Source organism: Olea europaea, unplaced genomic scaffold (genome assembly GCF_002742605.1).
Source record: "Olea europaea var. sylvestris unplaced genomic scaffold, O_europaea_v1 scaffold1500, whole genome shotgun sequence".
NCBI classification, from domain to species: Eukaryota; Viridiplantae; Streptophyta; class Magnoliopsida; order Lamiales; family Oleaceae; genus Olea; species Olea europaea.
In genome coordinates, this window is record NW_019232571.1 from 186,638 (window position 1) to 206,182 (window position 19,545).

General features: G+C 35.2%; 3 protein-coding genes and 1 pseudogene across 3 annotated transcripts; 3 read left to right on the forward strand and 1 right to left on the reverse strand.

Moving 5' to 3' along the window:
• The first annotated feature begins 186 nt into the window (after window positions 1-186).
• On the forward strand, window positions 187-4,013 carry LOC111376402 (probable mitochondrial adenine nucleotide transporter BTL3). The gene is made up of 4 exons (XM_022999365.1): window positions 187-826; window positions 1,559-1,862; window positions 2,290-2,757; window positions 3,674-4,013. The coding sequence occupies exons 1-4, from the start codon at window positions 372-374 to the stop codon at window positions 3,740-3,742; spliced, it is 1,296 nt and encodes a 431-aa protein (XP_022855133.1). The 5' UTR covers window positions 187-371; the 3' UTR covers window positions 3,743-4,013.
• A 1,278-nt stretch (window positions 4,014-5,291) lies between these two features.
• LOC111376403 (probable mitochondrial adenine nucleotide transporter BTL3) lies at window positions 5,292-9,118 on the forward strand. The gene is made up of 4 exons (XM_022999366.1): window positions 5,292-5,931; window positions 6,664-6,967; window positions 7,395-7,862; window positions 8,779-9,118. Exons 1-4 carry the CDS (start codon window positions 5,477-5,479, stop codon window positions 8,845-8,847), a joined length of 1,296 nt encoding a protein of 431 aa, XP_022855134.1. The 5' UTR covers window positions 5,292-5,476; the 3' UTR covers window positions 8,848-9,118.
• Window positions 9,119-9,510: 392 nt separating this feature from the next.
• On the forward strand, window positions 9,511-17,589 carry LOC111376410 (annotated as a pseudogene).
• Window positions 17,590-17,874: 285 nt separating this feature from the next.
• Window positions 17,875-18,351, reverse strand: LOC111376411 (multifunctional methyltransferase subunit TRM112-like protein At1g22270). Its single transcript, XM_022999371.1, has one exon. The coding sequence runs from the start codon at window positions 18,326-18,328 to the stop codon at window positions 17,960-17,962; it is 369 nt and encodes a 122-aa protein (XP_022855139.1). The 5' UTR covers window positions 18,329-18,351; the 3' UTR covers window positions 17,875-17,959.
• Window positions 18,352-19,545: the final 1,194 nt, after the last annotated feature.

A 19,545-nucleotide genomic window follows, 5' to 3' on the forward strand; every position in this document is an offset into this window, starting at 1 on the left:
GAAAATTTTTGTTTTTTGTTGGAATTTGAAATTCTTTATCTAAATTTTAGCAACATGAGATTTTTACAAACGACAATACGAAAGTAGACATTTTTCTTTTTGCAATTTCCTCTTTCTAATTTACAAAAAATGAGTAAAATAAAATAAGAATAAAACAAAACGGATATCGTAAAAAATCCGAGAATCACCCAACTCCACGAGGGAATACATACTGATTGCAGAATTACCATGTTTTGGCGATGGAAGCAAAGCTAGAGCTTTGCCATTTTCCCTCTTTCCAATTTCTTCATTATCCACAAAAACTTCAAGTTAAATACCTAAGAATATCAATTCCTTTTCAGTCAATACTCCTCTGAACAACTCGAAACGCAATGCCAGGACTGAATATCCGGTTTAAGGATGAAGATTCGACATCATACCAACAAACCCATGTTCCATTTTTACCAGAGAACTCAAATAATTCAATTTTATGTTCCGGTGGATTATTCCTTGTCGATAATAAGATCCCTTCATCAATTATTAATGCTATTTTCGGTGACAATTATGTTCCCATTAAACATTCGACTGAATTGCATTCTCGTAGGAGGCCGGTTGTTGGGTTTGAATTCTTGTGTTTGAGCTTATCGATTAAAGGGAAAGATATAGTTATTAGGAATTCGAGTGAGAGTTTGGAGCAGAAGAGTATTAAGGAGGCTCGGGCGGCTGTTGGCGAAGGAAGTACGGCAGTGAAGGCTGGAAAAGTATCGAAGGTTAGCTTGCGCGGCCGCGGGGCGGTGAACACTACCAAACATTTGTGGGCTGGAGCTGTGGCTGCCATGGTTTCAAGGTCTGTAATTATTATTATTTTTATTTATTTATTTATTTTTTTCATCTGGTTAAGTACCCACTTACTCAATTTCATTAAATGTTCGAGACTTGAACCCCAATATATATGTTTGCCCTAATACCATGTTGAATCACGTGATCTAAATTGTTAAGTCCTCAGAGAGGAACACACATATGTTATTTATATCTTGTCTTAACCCATATGGGCTAAATAGGATTCTACTTTACAGATAAAAACAATTTCATGACAATCAGACAATGTTGCAACTGACTTTCCTATGTCTTGTGGTAGAATTTCTCATCTAGTTTGGTTGAGTATGTTTGTAGTCATATGGTTCTTTTTGCTTGTTGTTGTAACCTGTTTTTCTCTGTATCAATATTCTGATGAGATAAATCTGAAATTTATTACTTATGATTATTTTAGAGGCATGTTTTGAGTTATCAGAATCATTTGGGAAATACCTTAGTTGTCGCTTGAAGTTATTAGAATTACAATAATATGCATTTATCCAGATTGTGATGATCTGTACTGCAATTCAAGGATCTCTTTTGTTTGCTCTCTGTTGATCTCACTTTCTTGCAAACTACCATCTTGTTGTTGGGTCTGTTTTTTAGTTGACACCGAGAACCTACACTCAGCATTTAAATGATGTACCTATTATTATTATTATTTTTTTTTTTTAAATTTATTTTCACTAGTACTTCATCTGTGTAAATAGTTTTCTTTGATCAGAACTTGCGTCGCTCCACTTGAGAGATTAAAGCTGGAATATATAGTCCGTGGTGAAAAGAGGAATATATTTGAGCTCATCAAGAAAATAGCAGTAACACAAGGCCTGAAAGGTTTTTGGAAGGGAAATTTTGTTAACATTCTGCGCACAGCACCTTTTAAAGCAATCAATTTTTATTCTTACGATACATATAGAAAGCAGCTTCTCAAATTATCTGGGAATGAAGAAACCACGAATTTTGAGAGGTTTATTGCTGGTGCTGCAGCTGGCATGACAGCTTCAGTACTCTGCTTGCCACTAGACACTGTGAGTGATAGTTCTTACATTTTTTATCGATTCTTTTAGTATTTTTTGTCCATATCTTTAGCATTTTTTTTTGGTTCTTGTAAATGAAACAATTTTGTTCTGGAGATGAAACTATAAATTGAACTGAAGTTCCAGGATTGTAGTGATGTTGAAAATAAGGTCAATGTCTATGCATGTAATACTGTTTTCTGTTACAAAGTACAAGCACATTGGTTTGAAGCTTTAAGTATTGGACCTTTGATCATTTTGGTTGCTGGAAAGGAAATGGATTTTTGTCATTTAGAAGGAAGGAAACAGAAATGAGATGAAAAGTAATTTTCCTTAATTTGTTTACAATAAAATTGGCAAATTCTTGACCACTTCTTAATGTGAAAATGCCAAAAAATATATTTCTGTGACTTGAATAGAGAATTTTTGAATGTTTTAGGTTCGGACGAGGTTGGTGGCGCCTGGTGGAGAAGCACTTGGTGGTGTAATTGGAGCTTTTCGTCATGTGATTCAAACTGAAGGGTTCTTTTCTCTTTACAAGGGTTTACTCCCGTCTATCTTGAGTATGGCACCCTCAGGAGCTGTTTTCTATGGGGTATATGACATTTTGAAATCGGCTTATTTGCATTCACCTGAAGGAAGAAAAAGAATTCAGAACATGAGACAACACGATCAAGAATTGAATGCTTTAGAACAACTCGAGTTGGGACCAATGAGGACTTTCCTGTATGGAGCTATTTCCGGTGCTTGTGCTGAAGCTGCTACCTATCCATTTGAGGTTGTGAGGAGGCAGCTCCAACTGCAAGGCCGAGCTACTAAAATGAGTGCATTGGCAACAGCCGTCAGAATCGTTGAACGAGGAGGTCTGCCTGCTCTTTATGCAGGTCTTTTTCCCAGTTTACTACAGGTATGGTGTATATTATGTGCGTGTTTTGTAAGGAGGAGAGAGTATTAAGGAATGAAAAGGAGTTAAAATCTTGTTCATTATACTATCAAAGTCCTGTGTGCCAAACATGCACTATATGAAGTCTTCCTCTGGCTTCTGATTATTATTTTTGCAAGGGCATTCACCCTTTCTGAAACTTAAAGATTGGAATATTTAAGCTTGCAACTCTTTAATGTCTCCTACATGGCCAGTTTCAAGCACGTACATTTTTATATGGCTAGATTCCTTTGCACACCTCTACATGTTTTAGTGGAGTAGCATCCCTCTTGTGAGTAGAATCTTCTTTTGATCCATACAAGGGATACACCAACCAACCAAGTTGTCCTGCATTTAATTTATCTCAAATCCACATCAGCTCTGCTTGGCCTATATTCTTATTTAAAATGCATTAAACACTTATTCTTTGTGAAGGCATGATTCTCTATAGAGGCTCATCTGTTATCCTTATTCCTACTATGGCAAAAAGGACATTCCATGTGCTGCCGTAGTTGTACTTAACCTACAATTTTACGATTTATTTCCTTCTCAGTCTCATCAGCTTGAACTATATAATCAACGAATAACATGCATCGAGGAACCTTATATTGGGTATGGCTCGTTAGCTCATATGCTATTAAAATTAAGGCAGAACCTTGATGCAAACCTATACTGATGAGAAATTCTCTACTATTACTCCCGCTATCTCACTTGTGACTCCTCCATCGGGGACATCCTTTATGTATTGATTAATATGGAATCAACTATTTATGAGTCTCACATATGACATTTTCATCTGTCCTCAGGCATCTGAAGATCATTTTACCATCATCTTGTATGTTTGGCATTACATTTTCTCATATGGTGCACTTCATCTCATTCCTTGATTGTTATTCTTCAGGTGTTGCCTTCAGCGTCAATAAGCTACTTTGTTTACGAGTTCATGAAGATTGTTCTTAAGGTGGCGTGAATCACGGGAAGTTCAAGTTTATAGTTAAGTAGAGGAAATTCTCAAGAAACAGCAGAGCAATTGGATTCATTCACATGTAGCAGTTAATATACTCTACAGTCTCAGCATCCTTAACTATTCTCACCTGCATTTGTTATACAACTTTTCTGAAACTTGGATCATTTTCTACCATAAAATGGAATCTTGATTTTGCATTTTTTTTTTCATTGCGAAATAAATCCTGTACCAATGGATTATATGTTCGAGTAAATGCAGTAGACACCATATTTTACTATTGGACAGCAGTCTCCTTCAATTATCAATCAATATGGTTGAGAGTCAAATTCTCCATTCAAGAAGACAAAAAATCTTTGTGAGAAAATGATTTTTTTAGATAAGTATGATTAAAAATTAAAGAAAAATTGTAGGTTAATATGTAAAATTATTTTATTGGGAGAATATGTATTTAAAAATGAGTTTATTTAAACTTCATATTTTTTATTTTAAGATATGGAGAGATTTTTTTTAAATTAAATATTTATTAATAAAAAATTACTATAAATAAAATTTAAAAAAATTTATCACCACTCCCTGCACAGAGTGGATTCACTCCATGCATGGAGTGTTATCACTTTGTGTAAAAGGAGAGTTCTCTCATTTTGAAAAGTCAAAAGGAGAAAACTCTCATTTTGAAAGCAGAGATTCTCTCCGTACACGAAGAGATTTTTTTTTTTATTTTTTAAATTTAATTTTTTAAATTTTAATAAATTAAATAATATTTATATAGTATTTATTTAATTTTTGTAACTTTTATTTTATTTTATTTTATTTGCTTATTTTGATTTAATAAAATAATTTTTATACATTACTTATAATATAAAGACATTCGTTAAATTTGAATTAAATAATATTTATGTTTTCTTTAAATCATTTTAATTTAATTTAAAAACTTTGTAATAATTTTTTTTATTTTTATCTACAATTTTTTTAAATAATCTTTATATTTAATTTCGTTTCTTTATTATATAATTTATGGTATTACCTTTAATCAAGTGAAGTAGTGTATGAAAATTGAGAAATATTATAGTGGAGGTGACAGTAAAACGGCGTGTGAAAATGGTGAAATGACGTGCGAAAATAATTCTACAGCGTCATTGAATAGAATAATTTACTGTTGTCAAACCGATTTCAGACAAATTTCGTGTGAAAACCTATGTGATAAAAATAAACAGTAAAACTCACATTCTCTCTTTTAAAATAAGGAGGGATTATAGATAGCTTATATGTTAATTGCTATTTAGCAACAAAATTTTTAATTCAAATATCTAGTATAGGTAGCTTATGTTTCACTAGAATATTTGCCAACATAATTTTTAATTCATATGAAATTTTTTGTTTTTTGTTGGAATTTGAAATTCTTTATCTAAATTTTAGCAACATGAGATTTTTACAAACGACAATACGAAAGTAGACATTTTTCTTTTTGCAATTTCCTCTTTCTAATTTACAAAAAATGAGTAAAAAAAAATAAGAATAAAACAAAACGGATATCGTAAAAAATCCGAGAATCACCCAACTCCACGAGGGAATACATACTGATTGCAGAATTACCATGTTTTGGCGATGGAAGCAAAGCTAGAGCTTTGCCATTTTCCCTCTTTCCAATTTCTTCATTATCCACAAAAACTTCAAGTTAAATACCTAAGAATATCAATTCCTTTTCAGTCAATACTCCTCTGAACAACTCGAAACGCAATGCCAGGACTGAATATCCGGTTTAAGGATGAAGATTCGACATCATACCAACAAACCCATGTTCCATTTTTACCAGAGAACTCAAATAATTCAATTTTATGTTCCGGTGGATTATTCCTTGTCGATAATAAGATCCCTTCATCAATTATTAATGCTATTTTCGGTGACAATTATGTTCCCATTAAACATTCGACTGAATTGCATTCTCGTAGGAGGCCGGTTGTTGGGTTTGAATTCTTGTGTTTGAGCTTATCGATTAAAGGGAAAGATATAGTTATTAGGAATTCGAGTGAGAGTTTGGAGCAGAAGAGTATTAAGGAGGCTCGGGCGGCTGTTGGCGAAGGAAGTACGGCAGTGAAGGCTGGAAAAGTATCGAAGGTTAGCTTGCGCGGCCGCGGGGCGGTGAACACTACCAAACATTTGTGGGCTGGAGCTGTGGCTGCCATGGTTTCAAGGTCTGTAATTATTATTATTTTTATTTATTTATTTATTTTTTTCATCTGGTTAAGTACCCACTTACTCAATTTCATTAAATGTTCGAGACTTGAACCCCAATATATATGTTTGCCCTAATACCATGTTGAATCACGTGATCTAAATTGTTAAGTCCTCAGAGAGGAACACACATATGTTATTTATATCTTGTCTTAACCCATATGGGCTAAATAGGATTCTACTTTACAGATAAAAACAATTTCATGACAATCAGACAATGTTGCAACTGACTTTCCTATGTCTTGTGGTAGAATTTCTCATCTAGTTTGGTTGAGTATGTTTGTAGTCATATGGTTCTTTTTGCTTGTTGTTGTAACCTGTTTTTCTCTGTATCAATATTCTGATGAGATAAATCTGAAATTTATTACTTATGATTATTTTAGAGGCATGTTTTGAGTTATCAGAATCATTTGGGAAATACCTTAGTTGTCGCTTGAAGTTATTAGAATTACAATAATATGCATTTATCCAGATTGTGATGATCTGTACTGCAATTCAAGGATCTCTTTTGTTTGCTCTCTGTTGATCTCACTTTCTTGCAAACTACCATCTTGTTGTTGGGTCTGTTTTTTAGTTGACACCGAGAACCTACACTCAGCATTTAAATGATGTACCTATTATTATTATTATTTTTTTTTTTTAAATTTATTTTCACTAGTACTTCATCTGTGTAAATAGTTTTCTTTGATCAGAACTTGCGTCGCTCCACTTGAGAGATTAAAGCTGGAATATATAGTCCGTGGTGAAAAGAGGAATATATTTGAGCTCATCAAGAAAATAGCAGTAACACAAGGCCTGAAAGGTTTTTGGAAGGGAAATTTTGTTAACATTCTGCGCACAGCACCTTTTAAAGCAATCAATTTTTATTCTTACGATACATATAGAAAGCAGCTTCTCAAATTATCTGGGAATGAAGAAACCACGAATTTTGAGAGGTTTATTGCTGGTGCTGCAGCTGGCATGACAGCTTCAGTACTCTGCTTGCCACTAGACACTGTGAGTGATAGTTCTTACATTTTTTATCGATTCTTTTAGTATTTTTTGTCCATATCTTTAGCATTTTTTTTTGGTTCTTGTAAATGAAACAATTTTGTTCTGGAGATGAAACTATAAATTGAACTGAAGTTCCAGGATTGTAGTGATGTTGAAAATAAGGTCAATGTCTATGCATGTAATACTGTTTTCTGTTACAAAGTACAAGCACATTGGTTTGAAGCTTTAAGTATTGGACCTTTGATCATTTTGGTTGCTGGAAAGGAAATGGATTTTTGTCATTTAGAAGGAAGGAAACAGAAATGAGATGAAAAGTAATTTTCCTTAATTTGTTTACAATAAAATTGGCAAATTCTTGACCACTTCTTAATGTGAAAATGCCAAAAAATATATTTCTGTGACTTGAATAGAGAATTTTTGAATGTTTTAGGTTCGGACGAGGTTGGTGGCGCCTGGTGGAGAAGCACTTGGTGGTGTAATTGGAGCTTTTCGTCATGTGATTCAAACTGAAGGGTTCTTTTCTCTTTACAAGGGTTTACTCCCGTCTATCTTGAGTATGGCACCCTCAGGAGCTGTTTTCTATGGGGTATATGACATTTTGAAATCGGCTTATTTGCATTCACCTGAAGGAAGAAAAAGAATTCAGAACATGAGACAACACGATCAAGAATTGAATGCTTTAGAACAACTCGAGTTGGGACCAATGAGGACTTTCCTGTATGGAGCTATTTCCGGTGCTTGTGCTGAAGCTGCTACCTATCCATTTGAGGTTGTGAGGAGGCAGCTCCAACTGCAAGGCCGAGCTACTAAAATGAGTGCATTGGCAACAGCCGTCAGAATCGTTGAACGAGGAGGTCTGCCTGCTCTTTATGCAGGTCTTTTTCCCAGTTTACTACAGGTATGGTGTATATTATGTGCGTGTTTTGTAAGGAGGAGAGAGTATTAAGGAATGAAAAGGAGTTAAAATCTTGTTCATTATACTATCAAAGTCCTGTGTGCCAAACATGCACTATATGAAGTCTTCCTCTGGCTTCTGATTATTATTTTTGCAAGGGCATTCACCCTTTCTGAAACTTAAAGATTGGAATATTTAAGCTTGCAACTCTTTAATGTCTCCTACATGGCCAGTTTCAAGCACGTACATTTTTATATGGCTAGATTCCTTTGCACACCTCTACATGTTTTAGTGGAGTAGCATCCCTCTTGTGAGTAGAATCTTCTTTTGATCTATACAAGGGATACACCAACCAACCAAGTTGTCCTGCATTTAATTTATCTCAAATCCACATCAGCTCTGCTTGGCCTATATTCTTATTTAAAATGCATTAAACACTTATTCTTTGTGAAGGCATGATTCTCTATAGAGGCTCATCTGTTATCCTTATTCCTACTATGGCAAAAAGGACATTCCATGTGCTGCCGTAGTTGTACTTAACCTACAATTTTACGATTTATTTCCTTCTCAGTCTCATCAGCTTGAACTATATAATCAACGAATAACATGCATCGAGGAACCTTATATTGGGTATGGCTCGTTAGCTCATATGCTATTAAAATTAAGGCAGAACCTTGATGCAAACCTATACTGATGAGAAATTCTCTACTATTACTCCCGCTATCTCACTTGTGACTCCTCCATCGGGGACATCCTTTATGTATTGATTAATATGGAATCAACTATTTATGAGTCTCACATATGACATTTTCATCTGTCCTCAGGCATCTGAAGATCATTTTACCATCATCTTGTATGTTTGGCATTACATTTTCTCATATGGTGCACTTCATCTCATTCCTTGATTGTTATTCTTCAGGTGTTGCCTTCAGCGTCAATAAGCTACTTTGTTTACGAGTTCATGAAGATTGTTCTTAAGGTGGCGTGAATCATGGGAAGTTCAAGTTTATAGTTAAGTAGAGGAAATTCTCAAGAAACAGCAGAGCAATTGGATTCATTCACATGTAGCAGTTAATATACTCTACAGTCTCAGCATCCTTAACTATTCTCACCTGCATTTGTTATACAACTTTTCTGAAACTTGGATCATTTTCTACCATAAAATGGAATCTTGATTTTGCATTTTTTTTTTCATTGCGAAATAAATCCTGTACCAATGGATTATATGTTCGAGTAAATGCAGTAGACACCATATTTTACTATTGGACAGCAGTCTCCTTCAATTATCAATCAATATGGTTGAGAGTCAAATTCTCCATTCAAGAAGACAAAAAATCTTTGTGAGAAAATGATTTTTTTAGATAAGTATGATTAAAAATTAAAGAAAAATTGTAGGTTAATATGTAAAATTATTTTATTGGGAGAATATGTATTTAAAAATGAGTTTATTTAAAAAATAAATTTAGAAAAATCTATCAAATAGGGGCTTAGCGAAAATTCATTCATTTATATCACATTATATTTTGAACTTTGAACAAGTGTAAGTGTAATACTTGGATGTCATGGCACCCCCTGTTTCTTTCTTTTATAACCTCGGACATAGAGGTGTTGCATTATAAAAACAGGACAGTATCTTCGGACCTTTTTACGGCAAAAAACTAAAAACAAAAGTTCCTGTGCCATGCCGAATCACATTAAAGTCAGAATTAAATAATAAAAAATACTTAATTCAAAAAAATAAAATGAACTGTCATCAATGAACCGCTCAAGTATACGTGGAAGTGGAACTCCAACACTCTAGGTTGCGATACTTCCCAAGACTAGCTAATTTGCTCCGGCAGTACTACCACTACCACCACCACCGTCCACCAAAAATGGCTGCGACAGACGACGGAGGATCAGACACGGCAGCGGACGACGGCCGGTGTAAGTGCACCATGAAGAAGGAGGACCACCAGTCGACCTGCTTGCAATGCCACCGTCAATCATTGAACTCAAGCTTGCTGTCGTCGTCTTTATCGTGCTATTTTCTGAGCTTTGACTCGCATCCTGTTCAGTATTATGATAAGCTGAGAAGAGTGTATAGAGCTTCCGTCAAAGCCTTCTCCATCGGCGCTGGCCTCAAAGGCGGTCTCGCTCTCTTCTCTTTCCTCTCTCGCCTCCGCCGCGGACGATCTCTTCCCTTCTCCAAATATGCGTTTATGACTCCAGTTTACATTTTTTATTTTATATTAATTCTTGTGGGTCCTGTTTACATTTTTTTATTTTGCATGAATTGTTTCGTATCTAAATCAATACACGCCGGGGCATGTCTATGCATGCAATGTTTTTGTGTGCATTCATTATCATTTTCCTGCAATTAATTATACTGAAGGTTCAATTCTTGTTTCCAAGGCTATATTTTGTACAATTTACTAATTTGTTTAGCTTGAGAAGAAAAGTGAAGCTGCATTTGGCGCCATAAATTAGAAGTCATTGATTTGGAATCATGGATATGAAATTTTCCCAACATCACAAAGGGTCCATTTGATGCTGCCAATATGACAGAAGGGGATTTCAATTTTCAATTGTTCTTTGTCTTTTGATATATGGGATATTGATACTTGAAAAGGTTTTAGAAAATGGAAGCAGCAATGTTATTGCCTGTTTGTGCATCTGCACTTTGTATTTGAGTTCTCGTATATGTCCCAGTATTTGGTAAATTACATTTGATTAATTTATTTACTTACAGTAATTTTATGTTGATTTTCTTTTTCTTCTTGTTTAGGAATTTTGAAATGGCATCAATTACTGAAGATGTGGTTTTGGCATTGAAAGAGACCCTGAGATACGGACTATTCCTTGGTGCATTTGCAGGGACATTTGTATCAGTGGATGAAACTATAGCTGCTTTTGGAGGTCACCATAGGCATGATCTTTATCCATCATTGGTTTTCTCTTTCTTTCTTTTATGGTTCATCTGTTATTTTATTTATTTCCTGAGTTTTCTAAATCATCATTTGAACAGATTTGCTCATTTTTCTTATATATTTCTTTTGTTACTTTTATTAATTTGTAAATTGATTTCATAAATTGGTGCGGTTGCTGAAGTTTCTTTCAAATTTTAGGACTGCCAAATGGAGGTGTTTGCTGGCAGGAGCATAGCAGGGCCATCTATGCTGCTTACTGGGTTGAATACACAGCACACAAGCTCAGCGATTTCCATTCTCATGCGTGCCAGTGTCTTGGCATCACGATGCGGGATAAAAAGTGAGAGATTTGGGAAAATTTGTAAGCCCCTTGCATGGGCACATGGAGATATTTTCCATATGTGTCTCTCCTCTTCACAGATTTTGTAAGTGACTTGTTTCTCTGCTCAAAGTTTTAATGCTTTATTTCAATAGTTGAGAAGTTTCTATTCTTATTCTTGTTTTGGTATCTGTAATTTTATATATTTCTTAATCACTGTGTAACTGTATCTTGGCACGCTGTAGTTGTCATTATCTGTTTTCTGATAAGTTCTAGAGACCCCCCACATAAAAAACGCCCATATCAGAATTTTGGCATCGGGTTAAACATGATTAGGTTGTTTATCTGATAGAGTTGATTAAGATTATTCGTCAACAACAAATGCTCTGTTTGGACAGTAATAGACATGAGAAAATGCTTCCCTTATAAATCCTTGAGTTCATCTTCATAAAATGAAAGAAAGATGCTCCTATGTATTCTTCTTTAAGTAAGAGAACAATAAATCATGTTTGACAGAAATTGAATCTGTGTTTCTTATACAATTTTACGATAAAGCTAAATAAAATACAGCATCTTATGTAAACTGAAGACTTAGAATAAATTAATCTCCCAAAATTATGCAAACACAATAAATTATGTTCACTCTTTCCGAAATTTATCTCTGATTTCTTCATTCACTGTGCCAAGATTTTTTCTCAAAGCATTCAAAAAGAATTGTTGGTATGTAAAATTTGCACACCTTCACAAGAAGCTCTTCCATTTATTTTATAGGAATGTGCTTGTGAAGCTTGAAAGTTTTACTGGAAAATGTCAGTGCTTGATATTGTAGGATACAATGATGAGATTGTAGGACTAGGATATGATAGATATAGGTTCAGGTGCTGGACCATGGTACTGAACTCAGTCCTTCATGTTAGCTTTCTAGAAATTATAGCTATTATATACCTATGTGCTCATCTATCCATTCGATTTACAATGCTTTAAACATGCACGCATCTGAATATGCCCTAGAAACACAGAGATATCTAAGATGAAATTGCCCCACACATTCATCTCCTGTCTGGTTGAATTGGATCTGCATCTTTGGAAAGACTGAAACCCAGTTTTTCAGATAAAGAGGTTTTTAGGTGTAATAGGGTTGCAGTGTTATATATCATATAATGGTTTCTAACTTGAAATTATGAGGGGCAAAATGTCGTTTGCATTAAGTCAGAGCGTGTTTTCCAATAACAATAGATTGACAAGCAAAAGAAAATCATGTCTCCAATTGGCTGCAAAAACTTGGTATACTCACAGTTTGTAGGGGGTGGAGGTGGAATCAATGTGCATGGAAGTGGATGTTTAAGTTGCAACTCATAGACCAGAAGGGCTGCTTGGTCACTGCTTTAAACTATTTTGAATATATTGCCTTTTCTTCTCCCCTGATGACTTGGGTCTCAAAAGCTTTTTATATTTCTAATAAAAGTCTTGAAAAGAATGTAACCAACTCAAAATTCTTCAATTGATGAGTTTAGAAGACCCATGACAGGATTTGTTCAGATGTCTTTATTCTCCCATAAAGATATTCTCATTTCTTACTGAAGTACAATTCAGAGCATAATGTTTGGTGTTTTTCAGGTCTGCTTACCTATTGAAGCAAGATAGTCTGCCTCCATCTTATAAGTCGTTTCTTAATAAACATGGAGCAAAGGATTCTGTCATCCTGCAACGTGTGAGAGAGATTCCATGTGGCATGCCTTTCACAAATTTGGGGGCGATAGAGAAATATTACAAATCCATTGGTGTTGATGTCAAGCTAGATCCTCAAATGGAAATCCCTTGCTCGGTATGTAGAGCACCACACAGAATTTTTATTACATAAAATATTAATTATCAGTATTGTTATCTGATCTGTTTTCTTTATAATGTGTGATTATTAGGTTCTTATTAATTTGCAGAACTTAGTGTTACTGATAAGTTATAATTCGGAGGCTTGTTATGGACAATATTCAATTGGCCAGAAGATAATCTGATTCTCTTCCCATTTGCTCAAGTGGATTTCACCTTTTAATCTTATAAAATCTTCTTGGCTTCACAGAGTCATCTGGCCAGATTTTCAATATTTTTTGACACTTGAAAGTTGTCTCTTTATTGCAAGTTCATTTGATAACTATGTAGATCATCAGCAAATTTCTAAATGTTGCTCCCTCCATCCCACTGACATCTCCTTGCTTTGACGTTCCAAAACACGAGTCTTGCTTCAAAAAGGCATTCTTTCATGGTATACACATTATCCTTGTTTCTATGATTACAAGTCACATGATGCTGTGAGCCTAGTTTCCATGTCCCACGCATCACCTTCCTAACTCCTATACTCAGTTTCACCCTACAGAAGTCCCAAACCCCATGGTTCAAAAGCTTAAAATGGAAGTTGATCAATTAAACAGAATGTGAAAACCCATTTAAAAACTGTTCTAAAATAGAGAATGAATGGTTCCAGATTCTTAAGCACTTCACATACACATTATGACTGTAAGATGATGACATGTTCTAGGTCCTGTTTAAATTAGATGACTTTCAATGGCTGACTGTTGAGAAACAGTCAGCAATTTCGCAGTTGAAGGGCCCGAGGCATTGAATGCTCTATGTATAATACAACAACTAGTTAACTGATCAATTGAATTCTTTACTAAAATTCTGAACGATATGAGTGTATAGAACTACTGTTTCTTATAAAGAAACAAAATGAAGAAATAAATGGAGTTTATTTGTATATGCATTGGCGATTGATTATGAAACCTTGGTATCTGATTGCTTGGATTTGCTATAAACTGGATAAAGATTTTCAAGGTTTTTGCTTTGAGTATCTTGCATATTCTGAGAAGGTTTATTAGGTCTGAATACCAGGGATACTTGATGGGATTGCAATGGTACTTGTATTTATAACAGAGAATAGGAATTTGTAGCTTAGTGATCAGAAAGGCAGATTCGGAAAAAAGGAATATAAGAATAGTGGTTCACTGTTTATAACAATCTGGACCTAAAAAAAGTGTATAATCATAGGATGGATCGAGTCATACTCCTCTCTTGCTTCGTAAATACTGATGTGAGATTGTAAGCCAATCAGGATTACTTCTTTTTTGCATGTGTCTGCGCTTAGTAGTTTCCACTGCAAGATTGCTGACAGTCAACTGTTATATTTAGTTCTTTCTATTTTTTGCAGATTATACATGGGAATCAAGCATGTGGGACACATTTTCTTTCATTTCTTCTTCAAGCATATAAAAGAGCATTTCCAGTCTATCTAATTCCTGCATTGATAGTACATCGCCAAGGTCTCCTGAAAAAGTGATTTTGTATCATTGATATCTCTTGATACATTTAAATTTTTCTCCATTTCTGTTGCTTTGGGATATGTGTTGTTAAATTTTGCCTACTTTGTTTTGAAGATTCAGTCTGCAAGGAGCAAATGGTTTACTATGAATGGTCACTAATTGCAGGTTTGAAGCATATGAAATTACATGTTCTTTCAATTATCCGGATATACTCAAGCTCTTTGGCAGTGACTTGTAATCCTCAGCTTTTGCTAAACTGTCAGGATATGATGATTCAGCATGTGATATTGATTACTTAGAATGAGTCTGTGGAGGCCTGCCCCAGCTCCAAATTCATTGATGTCTTCCGGCTTTCTAGATTTTCCAAAATTAAGTATGTTGAGAAGGAAAAAAAAAGAAAAAAAAAAAAGTAGAGAATGACTACAAGAGAAACGATTGTCCTGGTGGTATCATCACTATTTTGCAAGTCTCAATTGCTTCAAAGTGTCCATAACATTTGAAGCCAATTATTTATGTAGTGAAGTTGATTAATAGTGTTGTACTGCAGCCAGGGATGTAATGGTTTGACTTAGTAGCTTCCAAAATGCTTTGCCTTTTCTATAATTCATACATCTTTGAGATAACTATGTATATAAACCAATAGTTCTTCAGAAGAAGTTCCGTGTGTAAAACAAGAAGTTAAAAAATTTACAAAATAAACAAAATAGTGTTTGCACAGAAAAATTGAAATTAGTTATGAAGTGCATAGGGGTGGGCACGGGTCGGTTCGGTTCAGTTCTCTTTAGAATCGAACCGAACCAAACTTTTCGGGTATCTAGTAAATGGAACCGTCGGGTCCAAATATAATTATAGAACCGTTCGGGTTCGATTCCATTCGGTTCGGTTCGGATCGGTTCGGTTCTGTACTATAATTAAATTTTTTAACATTTATAACAACGTTATATAAATACGACTAATGATACATTCAATAGTTTTGGAATGTCAGAGATTAGTAAACTACCTTGTTCAAATGATCGCTACGATCAAAGCTTCAGTCGGGGAAAGTCACGGCTTCGATCGGAGGTCAGAGTGTTGGTCGACGATTGTATAAGTTTTGGAATATTAGATAGACTGCAAGAGTGAGTGCGAGAGTCGAGACAACGTTATGCACTTTATTGTAGGTGTTTAGGGTTATTTAGTGAATTTGATCTTGTTTGGCTAAGAAATGAAACAATAAAATGGGTAATTGGGCCAAAAATAAAAAAATTAGAAATGAAACAAATTATTGGGCCAAAAATTTGGATTTAGAAATCATTAATTTGTTAATTTGTTTAGAAAAAATTAAAATTAAAATAATTTGATTTACTCAATATAAAAAAAATTAGAAAGATTCGGTTCTTATTCGGTTCTTCGGTTCTTGGTCTAGAACCGAGAACCGAACCGTACCCGTCGGTTCTCAATTCAGATACCCGTTCGGATATTTAATTTGACAAGAACCGTCGAGTTCGGATCGGTTCGGTCGGTTTGGTTCGGGAGATTTGCCCAGCCCTAGAAGTGCACACCAAAAAGAGGCCAGTAGGCCACTCTCTCTAAGGTGCCAGGTTTCTTAAAGTGTGTAAATGAGAAAATGAAAATGATGCCCACATCTTGGATCTTTGATGATGGATTGATTGTCCTTGTGAACTACTTGGTTCCTCTCTTCTTTTAATTTTGACCCTTCTATGTGGTGTATTGTACTCAAACTTGATTCAACAACTTCAGAAATGCAGCTCATCCAGTGTAAATTTGTTTACAACTGCAACCTCAGAATTATCGGTGCTTCCCGAAAGAATAGCCAAAGTTCTTTTAATTTCTTAAAGATAGCTATGGTAAAATTTCACGACAAAGGAATCAGACTCAAGGCCCAAATAGTGGACATAATAGAGAAATTTGAATGTTGATGTTATTTCTAATTCAACGTCTTGAGGATTTCCAATCTACTCAAACAGCTAACTAGAATTATGTAAGAATCCTATTGCGTGAAATTAATCCTCCGTTTGGCAAAAATAATAGATCATTTATAATTTATCAAAATTCATTTCAACCACTCATTCCAATGGACCCACGAATACTATTCAGTTACCCACCATTCATTTTTATCTATTTATAAATTAAACCATTTATAAATTCTTCCAATCAGAGGCTAAATTACTAATCATAAAATTCTTTTGATTCCTTTCCAGGAAATCAAATGTGTACACAATATAATCGCAATATTCATCTTATCATATAACCAACTGCAGCACTGTTTAACTGAAATCTTATCAGTTGGTTGATTACTTCATATTTTAAATGTTTACAAAATCAACTGCCTCTTTTTATATTCTCCCACAGTAATCTATTTCTGCTTCATCCATTCTAAAGTTCACTTTCTCACTTCTTGAATTTATGCTCTTGTCGCTTTTTCTAATTTCATAGGCACTCATCTCAATTTTCTTGATGCTGCTGTTTCTACATTCCTGTTGTTTATATCTCTGTTCAAACTTATTCAGGCCTCATACGATCCTATGGAAAGGTTTTCTTGAAAAAAAAAAAAATAGAAAAAAAATTAAATTATATATATATATATATATAGGTCTGGGAAATTAGGCTATAGGAACCACCCTGCTATTGTTGTACCCACCTTTTTTTGGCCATGAGATTGTTGATTGTTCGTGTTTTATTCATGCTGCTTAGGATGCGGGCATGCTTCAGGTATAGGATTTTCAAGAAATGCAACATTCCAATGGTGGCAATGGGAACGGTAAAAAGAGGAGCTCTTTTAATTTTCCATTGACTATCAACCAGATTCTCATCAACACGTCTCTCTCTCTGCGCGTGTGCATAATTTGTAATTTTTATATGCACTTGAAACTATGTTCTTTAACAGTTTCCAACTGGTCTAGCCCTGGCCATTGGGAAGAAGAGTAGGAGGATAGAGATATCACTACACTGCCTTTCTCGAGCTATTGAAAGCTTCTTCACATGCACGGCTGACTTAGGATACTTACCTCAGTCGAAAAACTTAGAAGAGAGCTGATGTTATGGTCTTTGGCATTTCAACTGCAATTGTTATGCACTGTTATGCTATCGAGAGGGATGTCTTTCGATCAAAATACTTGAATGTTCTTGATTGGGTTTTTGGCGTGCCTCTTCCCCCATATGAAACAACCCTGCATAAGAAGACTTGACAAATTATTGCATAGTTTGAGGTCCCAAGGGGGTGCCAGGAATTTAGTTGTTACTTCTTCCCTCGACTAATGAGGTCGACTCTCCTGTGTGACAAATATTACGAGGAATATGACGAGATCACTTGAAATATAAAAAACGATTTCTCTAGCTCTTAGCGTTCTGTTACTCATAAATTTGGTATTTCCTCTTTATGAGTAAATACTAAATACTCTGCATGGTGGTTTGAATTAGGGTAAAAAGCCAGATTTATAAAAGCCAAGTCTTTTCTCAATGAAATTAAAATCCTTCACATTCGTCCCTGTTAGGGCAGCAAACATGCCATAAGAAAAGCCCCTTGAGAACCTAAACATCAATCCTAAAAAGAGAAAATTAGACCTCATCTTCATGAAGCAACATATTTGGAATCCCCTTGTTAACAGGAAATTTACGACCAGTCTCAGGGCAAACTAACGCACCCTCCTCAAGATGAAGCTCAACGAGGGCATGATGGAACTTGCGAAGGAACTCATCAGAGTCGAGCATGGAGGATTCAGCATTCTCGGGTAGCTCAGTGTAGCCCATTGTTCTGGAGGCCTCGACCAGGGCCTTCCATTCAATCTTCGCAAACATGTTCCTCAAGAAGTCTTCTTTGAAATCCGACTGCTTTTCCACTACTTTCTCAACCTCAATCAGCAGAGGAAACCCATTTGTCACACCTTTGATGTTTGATGACAACATGTGGTGGGTTAAAAGCCTCATTGCTAATTTTTCTTCAATTTGGCAACTTTAACCACCTGGAGACACCTTTATACTGGTTGTAGTCCTGTAGAGATTAAATCAACGCATAGTAGTTTCACTGATATACTAAAGACAAATCCGATTTACTTAACTTTTCTAGCTACACCAGTCCATTGAAATAAAAGTAACATCAAGAAAGTCAAAAGTTAATGTCTAAACTAGCAATATGCAAATTCAAAATTTTTCCTCATTTTTTAACCACACTTTCGCCATCAATCTACCATTCCAAAACACATTCTTTCAAAATAATATGGTTCAAACACACACATGTATGTCAATAAAGATCAAAGCAGCATGAAGATGGATCAAAAGAGTATTTGTTTATCGCTTGTGCAAAACTGGATGTGAATAGCTGACAATCCAAATAGGCCACCCAAATAAGGTGGAGCATCAATCACTAGTCCTCTTACTACGAAAACACTCAAAACAGCAGATCAGATGAGAATTTTTCGAGTGCATGTAGAGATATCGTGATCCCGATGCTCTGCCAGAAAGCTTAGTCGGAGACTCTGTTGTTGGAACTTGGATGTGAACACCTAAACATGAAATCCAACCAAGAAGCAAGATAAACGTCTTGAAGCAAAAACAAAAGAAAGGTAAACTACAAGCCTAGAGGAGGTGTTCGCAATTTTACCTACATACATTTTTCCTGCAACACTTTGTTTCACGGGGTGCCTTTCTTCTTGGTACAAAAAGGGACACCGTGCGGCAGTAGTCTGCTCCGCTAGACTACCTTCCGCCTTTTCTCGGTCGCGTCGGGACGAAAGAAAATTTGATTGCAGTTTTGTAGAAAGCTTACAATTGAGAATTTGAATACATTGAAAGTAAATTGAACATTGATTGATGAAAATTGAACATTACAATTGATGAAAGCAGAAAATTACAAATGCTGGTGCAGGGGGCGGACACCAGTGAGCTTGAAAGATTTTTGAAAGACTAATACCCCCTATAATAGCATTCTGAACAAAAACCCAAGTGACGGGAGTAGACGTTTAAAAGACGAGGAATCATACTAATCTTTTACCAATATCAGAGCTATTTTACAATTAAAATAACTATTACAATGAAACGAAAATTACAACTCAAACTTGAAGTAATATTTACAATGTGCGGCCGAAGTTGGGCAAACTGCGGCTGCGATAGTGTCAAGGGGCTAAGTAAAGCTGCGGTCCTTGACA

What these genes read in the sequence shown, in the direction of transcription:
- LOC111376402 (XM_022999365.1), top strand. Translation starts at nt 372, where the DNA reads ATGCCAGGACTGAATATCCGGTTTAAGGATGAAGATTCGACATCATAC. An exon ending in TCTGCTTGCCACTAGACACT is followed by an intron (nt 1,863 to 2,289) that starts GTGAGTGATAGT and finishes TGAATGTTTTAG; the next exon opens with GTTCGGACGAGGTTGGTGGC. An exon ending in TTTTTCCCAGTTTACTACAG is followed by an intron (nt 2,758 to 3,673) that starts GTATGGTGTATA and finishes GTTATTCTTCAG; the next exon opens with GTGTTGCCTTCAGCGTCAAT.
- LOC111376403 (XM_022999366.1), top strand. Translation starts at nt 5,477, where the DNA reads ATGCCAGGACTGAATATCCGGTTTAAGGATGAAGATTCGACATCATAC. An exon ending in GTGGCTGCCATGGTTTCAAG is followed by an intron (nt 5,932 to 6,663) that starts GTCTGTAATTAT and finishes TTCTTTGATCAG; the next exon opens with AACTTGCGTCGCTCCACTTG. An exon ending in TTTTTCCCAGTTTACTACAG is followed by an intron (nt 7,863 to 8,778) that starts GTATGGTGTATA and finishes GTTATTCTTCAG; the next exon opens with GTGTTGCCTTCAGCGTCAAT.
- LOC111376411 (XM_022999371.1), bottom strand. Translation starts at nt 18,328, where the DNA reads ATGAGGCTTTTAACCCACCACATGTTGTCATCAAACATCAAAGGTGTG.